The sequence below is a fragment of the Oryx dammah genome, unplaced genomic scaffold, assembly GCF_014754425.2.
Source record: "Oryx dammah isolate SB20612 unplaced genomic scaffold, SCBI_Odam_1.1 HiC_scaffold_20, whole genome shotgun sequence".
NCBI lineage: Eukaryota > Metazoa > Chordata > Mammalia > Artiodactyla > Bovidae > Oryx > Oryx dammah.
Window position 1 is genome coordinate 43,055,706 of NW_024070204.1, and position 10,510 is coordinate 43,066,215.

At 34.9% G+C, this 10,510-nt stretch overlaps 1 protein-coding gene across 1 annotated transcript in view; it reads left to right on the plus strand.

Annotated features, from left to right (window-relative positions):
* PARP8 (poly(ADP-ribose) polymerase family member 8) overlaps positions 1 to 2,477 on the plus strand; it is a 195,653-nt gene extending 193,176 nt beyond the window's left edge. Inside the window, exon 27 of the mRNA XM_040262467.1 lies at positions 2,101 to 2,477. Within this exon, the coding sequence (XP_040118401.1) occupies positions 2,101 to 2,203 (103 nt within the window). The 3' untranslated portion in view covers positions 2,204 to 2,477. The remainder of the gene's footprint in view (positions 1 to 2,100) is intronic.
* Positions 2,478 to 10,510: the final 8,033 nt, after the last annotated feature.

Here is a 10,510-nt window from a genome sequence, read left to right on the forward strand (position 1 = left end):
TGGCCACAGGACTGGAAAAGGTCAGTTTTCATTCCAATCCCAAAGAAAGGCAATGCCAAAGAATGCTCAAACTACCGTACAATTGCACTCATCTCACATGCTAGTAAAGTAATGCTCAAAATTCTCCAAGCCAGGCTTTAGCAATATGTGAGCCGTGAACTTCCAGATGTTCAAGCTGGTTTTAGAAAAGGCAGAGGAACCAGAGATCAAATTGCCATCATCCACTGGATCATGGAAAAAGCAAGAGAGTTCCAGAAAAACATCTACTTCTGCTTTATTGACTATGCCAAAGCCTTTGACTGTGTGGATCACAATAAACTGTGGAAAATTCTTCAAGAGATGGGAATACCAGACCACCTGACCTGCCTCTTGAGAAACACCTGATTAGATCTGGATAATTCTAAAGTGTTCTGCTTTACACATTCTCTACTTCGTAACAGGGGCTTCTCAGGTGGCACTACTGGTGAAGAACCCACCTGCCAGTGCAGGAGACATAAAGAATTGAAGGTTCAACCACTGAGTCAGGAAGATCCCCTGGAGGAGGGCATGGCAACCCACTCCAGTATTCTTGCCTGGAGAATCCCATGGACAGAGGAACCTAGTCCATAAGGTCACAAAAAGTCGGACAGGACTGAATATTGTTTGATCTCCTGAGAAAATATTTACAACTGGGCTTTGTACCATATATCCTATTCTTTTTTTTCACAGTAATGTTTCACCACTGAATGCTTATGTATATGTGTGTGTATGTGTGTATTTGCACAGTAAGAATTAACCAAGTAGGCAACTTTGGGCCATTTCTTAGGAGTTTAAAAAAGAAAGTGTTAATCTCTCAGTTGTGTCTGACTCTTTGCAACCCCATGGACTGTAGCCTGCCAGGCTCCTCTGTCCACGGGATTCTCCAGGCAAGAATACTGGAGTGGGTAGCCGTTTCCTTCAGGGGATCTTCGCAACCCAGGGGTCAAACCTGGGTCTCCTGCATTAAAGGCACACTCTTTACCATCTAAGCTATCAAGGAAGCCCCCTTAGGAGTTTAAACCTGATACAGATGCAGTTATCACTAGGTTTTTAAGCAGTTGATTATATAAAGACCTAACTTCTCATTGTTATATGTCATTTATTTCATTTTTCTGTATTGTACCATTTCAGGAGAATTTGAAGTTTGGTGAGAGAAAGACAGTGGCACACATTAATCTCTGAGACTCTGTGCTTACACCCCTGGTTATCTATTTTGAAGTAATTACCACTCCTCTAAAGCTTCTGTCTTGAAGTCATTTTTATGATGTAAAATTAATTCAGTATTTATTCTATTCTGAATATTATCATGGAAGTTTAAAAATTCATTCTTGGGAAATTCTTATTGCCCATGTTAGTTTATTTGAGGAAATGAATTATCATCTAAAATGTAATTATTTCTTTCTAAAGGACTTAGTAATCACTGTCTTTTAATGTTGGATTTTCACTTCTATTGCTCAGCTAAACTTGGCAGACTTGCTTTCTTATGTGTGGTACCAGAATAAATAAGAATAGCGTTTTAGTTGGACTAAATACGGCAACCAGTGGTAAGAAAAAAAAAAAAAAAACAGCACTGATTACAACCAAATAGTAATTAAAAGGCAAGAATCCCACAGGAGCAATGGTGGAAGGTAAGGTGATTTTTCTGAGAGTGTTACTAATCAGAAAATAAAGAAATAATTGAAGTAGGAGTGGAGCAAAGAAGTCAAGAAACCAAAGAACATAAAACTGAAGTCAGTATGTTCTTTCTCAGCAGGCTTCAGATAACAACTGCTATGGGAAATGTTTGCAGGGCCAAAGACACTGGGGTGCTTCCTCCATTCAAGCAATGCTTTATGGGGGTTAAAATTTTAAATGAAGGAGTAAATCAGGGCATGATGTGGAATAATCATTTGTTTAGTCCTGTGACCTTTTCTGCATTTAGTAATGTGATCATGTTATTAAATATAACTGAGAATTGTCTTTCTCTTGATTCCTTTGGACTATACTTTAGGTATCAGATAGCATTTCTAAGCTGTCTTAAGTGCTCTGAAAATGTTCTTGAATGTTTCATCTTTTTGAATGTTTTATGTTTTTGTGTTTTAGCTATGAAGATGGCCAAGTGGGAGACGCAAATATTAACACACAAGAAGGAGGCATTCACAAAGAGATCCTTCGAGTAATTGGTAATCAAACTGCTACTGGTTAAAGGACCACCATTTAATTAACATGATTTGAAAGCCTTCCTCGGGTTCAAAGCTGGATTTTGAACTGAAGAAGATGATAAAATAATTTATTGTTATTATAAACAAAATTAACCCTTTGAATACTGATTTTTTTCTTAGTATTTCTAAGTATATCATTAAATGCCTAAAATGGTATATAATTTATCAATTGTAGGGTTATGGAATCTAGTAATAAAATTACAACAGCACTTAAACTGAAGTTTGGGTTCCTCACACAATAAACAGATTGAAAAAACAGTTTTGTGCTGATATTTTTATATTAAACTCTCTAATTGGAAATTTAATATTATATACCGACATCTTAGGGTACCAAAAGACAATTGAAAGCATTTTATAATGGCGTCTAAATCTATAAGAGACTTTGCAATAAGTATAATGTTTGCCCATTCTGATGTGCTATATAATTAGCAGTATGAAAGTTCGAATGTTTTGGGGAGGGATGTTTCCTATTCTGTTATTTTTCCTTATATAAAAACAATTAGGTCTTTAGATGTAGCACTTTGCCTAAAAGTATGTAATATACGTATCTATAGATTCATGCATCAAATGTCTGATTGTGCATATATGTGTATATCTACACATATATGTATTTTAACAACAAAGATGGCATAGCTCCACAGCTCTGTTCTCATTCAATGGAAAGAAAATAATATTCAGTAAGAAAATGATACTCTCTCCGGACATAAAGCAAGATATGAGCCAAATTCGTCACCATTCATTCACTGAAAATATTTGCAGACAAATTTTCTATTTGTTTAAAGAATTTCTCCTTCAGTTAAACTCTTTATAATGTTTTAATGTTGTAATCTGGGGTCTGTATTTGAATGATCATATGTTTAAAAGAAAGACCTTGAATTTAACCAAACAGTATATATATTTTTATTTCCTACAATGGAATGTTTTTTACATTTATTTATACCACACCAGCCTTTTTATATTTTTTCATTTAAGACCTGTGCTTAGTTTGTTTTTCATGTTGAGAAAGAAGACAAACTTTGAAATTTCTTTTATATTAAAAGAATATGAATACGTTTACAGAGAACAATAACACCAGCTCTCCGCATTCTCTTTCGAGTCATGTGCTCATCAAAACTGCTTCTGTTTCTTTGGATCCTAAGTTCTTATTCGTTACAGGTTTTAATTGACAGTGTTGATTTTCCTGCATGATGTTTTTGGAATAAGGCCATTCATGAGAGCAGTTTAATTAGCAAGTCTGCCACTCTATTCAAGCCCTGAATCAAGGCTCATATCTGACTCTATTTAAAAAGAAAAAATTTTAAATGTACACTCATTTGCAAGTGTAATATTATAAATTCTGTGCTTACTTCCTTTGGTATAAAAGGTGAGAACAAAGGTCATCCACATTGTTAAGGGTTGCCATCTAGGAAGCATTTCTTAATCATTTGTTTTCTTATATTGTAAATAATTGATATGCCACTTATTTCTGCAAAGATAGACTTGAAGTGGTTGGGATATTCATCATTGTGATAGGACCCACTTAAAATATTGATCTGTTTTGACTTGTGCCTCTGAACTCAAGGCCAGACTGAAGGATAATATTGGTATGGCAGGGCCAAGATACAGTATCTTATTCAGTCTTCTGTGACGGGATATGTGAAGACTTTACATGGGACAAGAGGACTACTTGCTTCTTTCTGTCATGACTCCCATAGTCTCCCAAGTCCCTTTACTGTGTTTTAAAAAGTAACAAAAGTAAAAAAAAAATACTTTTTCAAAATAATTTTGTGGGACATTCATATATATGACATAAATACAAGGCTGTAATAGCAGAATTTGGAAACTGAAATCCTGAAATCACATATGTTTGGCCACTAGGACCACTGAGGCACCTCCAAAAACTATCTGTAGTACCTCCAAGCATAATTTAAAAACCACCAATCCAGTAAGGGTTTATTTAACAGTTGAGTGATCAGTTAGGAGTGTAGTGTTAGAAGCTGAACTGGAATGGAAGCTTGGAGGACTCAAGGGAGACTATTTAGAGGAGATAGAACTTCATAATACAAACTTCTACTATCAACTTAAGTATGAAAGTAGATTCAGCTAACAGAGCAAGGGAAGTAATTGATAGCTTTAATGCCTACTAAATTATTACAGATAATAGACATCTTTTATGATAATGTCTTCTAATGATAATCAATCGAATGCTTTTGCAAGGCAGACTGACAGATTTTAATTTTTTTTTGAAAAATTGTCAGAGCCTTTTTAAGCCAATATTCTAAAAGTAAATATTTAAATCAATATTCCAAAATCCAGTCTTTCAATTGGACTTTTGATGTTGGGAATACTATAGTATACTGATGCTTATCTTTATTTCTACAGAATCTAATTTCAATACCTATTAGTAGATGAATATCGTGCTTTCAAAATCCAAGCAGGTCCTTTAAATTTAGAAGTTTAAACATTATTATCACGCCTTGATTCAGTCACTTTTTTAAAGAAATTATCTTTTGACTTATTTGATGATTCCAAATATGTGATATTGTGTTGTTCTTCTATAATCGTTTGAAGTCTGTTCACTGATGCTTTGTAATAGTTACATTATTGATGTAGCCATTACTGCTTAATATTAACTCACTGAGCAAAAGCAATCATTTATTTTAATTCTTAAAGTAGGGGAAGAAGAGCCTTAATTTATTAGTTCTACTTTTTTTTCCTGCATTACTGATTTTGTAAACATTCCACTATGAGTAATTCATCCTCTGTCACTGTCCAGTGTATTTAAGAAGAGAAGAAAATGATCAAACGTTCAAGAAGAGAAAAACATATATATACTTATAGCCTTGTGCTATAAAATACATTATGATGAGGTCTTTGATGCCTTAAACTGTATTCTGTTACAATTATTTTTATTTTGTTGCTCAACAAATCTCAGTCAAATATTGGATTTGAAGGTGGTTTTTAAATTTAAAATTTAAATGTAAGAGTGTCACCTCCTTAAATTCATTCTCAAATACTATGTGATACAAGAAACTTAGGCAAGCTATTGTAATGCTATGATATTTCTCATTGAAAAATTTGAGAGTTTAGAAAAGAAATCTCTCAATTATTCTCCCCTTAGCTAAAAGAAAGGAAACTTTTAATATGTAAGTCTATGAATCTTTATTATCATTGAAAGGATTTTAACAGTACTTTATACTGTAATACCATAATTTGCCTTAGGGCATGGGGTTTTAGAAAAAAATTCTAAGGAAGACTTCATCCTTGTTAAAGTTTGAATGACTTCATCAGACAGTGATTTAGTATGTCATGAAGGGACATTCAACCTTGGACTGTCTGCCATCTAAATATATGGATTTCATGGTGGCACTTGAAGCACATTTTAAAAATATGATGTTATTCTATTGTCCTGCTGAATTCTTCGTTATAATACTACCTCAGGACGAATGATAGAATGTCTGTTAAGATAAACTGGGTTTCCAGTATAAGGATCAAATAAAATTTTACAAATAGAAGTGATCAAGTAATTAAACAGTCAAGACCATGCTGAATCTTTGTTATCAATTACCTCTTGACAGTACGGTAATATGGATATTTCAGTCACCAATGATGAATAACATAGTTATCACTCAGTGAGTTATATGAAGGGGTTTCAATCTGCAAAATTTAAAGATAATTAGTTCCCTTTAAGACTGGTTTTCTACATGGGTCAATTTTATGTCCATTTACCTGAAGCTGCAAAAAATTGCCCACTCTTAACAATTAAAAGATTAAAATACCCAACTGCTATACCAGAATGGCAGATTGAATATTCAAATATTCTAGCATTGAATGCCTGCTAAATTTTTGTCAGATTATAAATTTGATGTATATTATTACCCAGTAAATTTTTCTTGGGAATTTTTATACACTCTGATATATTAGGATAAGTTTTTGTAGTTCAAAGGAATTTCAAATAGTTTTTAGACAAAACATATCCATGAGTGTGAAAAAGCTGTGTTGAAGAATAGATTACATTACACATTTACCAGCAAGTCAGTAAAAAATAGTGCTTATTTACATAGTCAACATAATTTAATGTCCTGAAAATAATTTCTTCAATTGCCCAATATTTAATGTATCATTTGAGATTTAAAAAAAATACAGCCACTCCTTTATGTAAACATTAAGACATGCCTATGTTTCTTTAACTCTACAGCCTTCTTTACAATAAATTTATTGACTTCTGTGCACAAAATAGTATTGCAACCTGCTATTTAGCCTTTGGTGCCTTAGAGTTACTATAAATATTTAACAGTATGTACATAATGTAAATACTGCCAAAAGATCACTAAGGCCAAATATTTTCTCTATTCACTTTTTACTGCACTTGCTTTCTATTGCTACTTAAGCCTCTTTTATCCAGCTTTGTAATAGTTCTAACATTGTAGCCAATGTAAATGTTTACTTTCAATAAATCTGAATTTGTTCAACAAGTATGGTATATGTGGGCACTATTTTGAAAACTCGGTTAGGCCTTAGATATTCCTCATGATGAATCTTGCTTCTGGTGACTAGATATTTGAAGTTCTCAACAAACTCTAAAAATGATGCTGCCTTTTTTACTTAAAAATACTTTTAAAATAAGAGCAAATAAAAGAAACACTCTTCTTGCCAATATTCCCCCAACTATTAATAGTTGTGGTAGATTTATTTGGTCATGTGAATACCATTTTAATTTCAAGTTCCATCAAGAAATACAGAATTCAAACAAAATATTTTTGTACATTACATATATATATATGCTCTATTTATAAACCCACTGGCATGGTATCAACTGGAGCATCTCAAATAAACTGTCCCAACTTCTCTAAGCATTCTGACTTGATCAGTAATTGGAAATTGATTGTTAAAGCACCACTTTTTATAAAATGCACTTCATTAACTGAATAAGATATTAGTCCATAAATAAATACTATTCTCTAAACACTTTAGTAGTAAATATTTGTGAAGAGCTAAGTTTATATTTTCATAATAAATATTTTACTTATGTTACCTTTATAGCTGTGAAACCATAGATAACAGATTTCTGTTCTTTAGGTTTGATTTCAGTCACTCTAGAAATATTTAAGAGTTTTAGTATGTATCTTGATGGTCAGTATAAGGAATAGAGAGTATTAGATTTTGTGTTGACCTCATGGAGCTTTCAATCTATTTGGAAAATGAAAACATACACTTTTGGAAATAATTCATGTATAGCCCAAAGTCAGTGATGCTGAATGGGAACGACCAACAATACAGGCAACAGTGGAGGAGGTGGCTTGGGAGATCTATGCGCATGAGGACTGTCCCCTATCTGAGGACAAAGTCTTTAAAACAAAGATAGAAGGAAAGCTGGTATGAGACAGAAAGTAGGCTTACAGATGGAAGACTTGAGTGAAGCTGCACAAGCTCCTAAATACTTTTATATTTGTTGAAATAAAAACTGCAATCCAAATGGCATTTTGATCCTTTAATCCTTTGTTAATAGGATACTTAATCCTTAAATTGGTGTTGATGAGTAGTGTACTACTAATTTCCATTTACTTATTCACCACTTTTTCATAATCTTTCTGCAACAAAGTTACAGTGATTTGCTTTTATATCTGCTTTTGCTTTGTTGTAGATAATGTGTATATTAAAAAGCACTTAGCTGCTTTTGAGTGTTTAGTTTTGGATTGCTCAACCAGATTTTTAATGATTATCTTTTTTACTTCATGGCTCAGTCTTACTGACTGCTGAAGCTGTCATTCCCTCTGACAGGGAATGACATTTCTCCTCATAGGAATGTTGCTGGCAAGAGTGTTGTTCTGCATTCCAGGTTAACTAAGTAAAAGTTATACAGGCCACTTTTTTTGAAAGCTAGTGTTGAGAATTCACTGAATAGTTGGCCTCTATCTCTGTTCCCAACTTCCAGGTCCCTTTTTAAAATTATTTCAAATAGTAGTCATTTGTAACTTGTGTCTAAAAAAAGGCTGAAAATTTCAAAGATACCAAATATATATACATACTTTTAAAATCATGTATTCTGGAGTTTCAGATAAGAGTAATTTTTAGTTAGATAAGATTTCCTTTATGTAGCTCTTGATAGTTTAGAAAGCACTTATCTCATTTTCTCATCAACATAACTGGAGAATGTGTTAGCAGATATGTTTAGCTTGTGTAGATGAGAACTTAAACACCTTGCCAAAGGGATCCCTAGGCTGCAAACCTAGGGTAAGGGTTTCTTAATCTCATCTTTGTGCTCTTTCTAATAAATCATGTTTATTACTGTTGAGATCCTCACTTGGCAAAATGGATAGCACGTGTAAGAATAATAGCAGACTCCCAGGATGAGTTGGTAAAGAGTTAAGTCTGGTTGCTTTGAAGAGTTCTGTCAAGGAATCGTTCAGTACAATAACACAGGCTGGGTGGTGTGGTTTTATTCTGGAGAATCTGGAAGGAAAGAAACCTGCACTTGACTGCCATGGAAAAATCCTTGTCAACCCTTGGGTGGGTGACTTCATGAAAGTGGAGATTTGGAAGTATGCTGGCAGCTGTATTCAGAAGGATTTCAGAGGAGGCAGAAAGCGAGAAACATTGAAAGTCGGTTTTAGTAATGCTGACAGGTACAAAAGCTTGTAGATAAGGAACTGAGAAAAAGAATGGGTAGAAGAAATGGAGAGGATTTAGGAAAAAGCAATAAATTAGGAAATAAGCAACTAAATGTGTATGTTAGCGATAACTTGATATAAATTGAGGACAATTTTCCCTTCAACTTTGTATTGGAGATCAATTAAAATTCTAGTCTTTTTAGTATTCAGCAAAGAGAGGACTACCTGAAGACAATGGCCTCTCAATGTTCTCTACACAAAGGAGCCTAAAAACACACATTTAGCCAAGTGAAGGGGAACTGTAGGGGTGGGATATTCTGGACCATAAAGGGACATGTTTGCAAATACACTTCACCTCCTCCTGTCAAAGCAGGCTTGCTAAACACTAAGGTCTGTAAGAGAATGGTGGCAGGAGTTTGGTTAAATTTTGTCTGTTATGATGTGACTTACCATTTCCCAGGAAATGGCAACCCACTCCAGTATTCTTGCCTCATGGACAAAGGAGCCTGGCAGGCTACAGTTCATGGGGTCGAAAAGAGTTGTACACAACTTAGCGAATGAGCACAAGTCCATCAAATTGTCAAGTTGTGTGTGTGTGTGTGTTCAATGCATTGTAACATGGGCAACACTGAAGACTCGTCACTCAGGATGGTGGCCTCTTACTCTTCGCACTCTGCTTGGGAGACAGTGTCCACCATGAATGGCTCAGCTCCCACTTGTCTGAATACTTCTGAACAGCTCTTGTTCCTGCCTCTTCCCTGAGTTCAAATTCATATGATCAAATACTGCCAGACAAACACCTCTTCCCTGGTGCTCCTGGGATACCTCAGATAAACTCTAACCAGTATCCCCACCCCCCACCATTCTCTCCTCTTGTACTCCTCTCCAAAAACCAATCAGCACCATCCACCTGTTGACTCAAACCAGGAGGCAAGGTGTCCACTATTCCCTCCTGTCACTCAGTCCCCACCAATCAATATCCAGATCATTTTAGTTCCCCTTTATGATTGTCTTGAGTGGGTTCAATTTTCTTGGTCTCTTCTGTGGCTGCTTTTGTTAACTTTTATGTGAGTTATGTCAATATCTTCCTGTGATTCTCCTTGACTGAATCTGAGACCCTCTCCCTGGAACAGACATTGATCTAGCAAATATGAGCACAGCCTATGACTGTTAATATTCTGAATGTTAGACATGTATGTTAGTAAAGAGACACTGCCTCAAGTCTCACACACCCAGATGCAAGAATTAACTAAGGGTTAACTTGGTGCACAACAGACTCTCCTACTAAATAGGCTACTAGATACATATGTTTAAGTTTTATTGAAGTATAGTTGACTTATAATGTGTTAATTCTGCTATACATCAAAGTCATCCTATTACACATATATATATTCTTTTTCATATTTTTTCCATTACAGTTTATTACAGGATATTGAGTATAGTAGGCTTCCCAGGTGGCACAGTGGTAAAGAACCCACCTGCCAGTGCAGGAGACACAGGATATGCAGATTTGATCTCTGGGTAGAGAAAATCCTCTGGAGAAGGGAATGGCTACCACGCCAGTTTTCTTGCCTGGAGAATTCTATGGACAGAGGAGCCTGGTGGGCTACAGACACGACTGAGCACACAGACACACGTGTTTACTACATACATACCATTAATATAGTTTCCTGTGCTATGCAGTAGAACCTTGTCTATTAA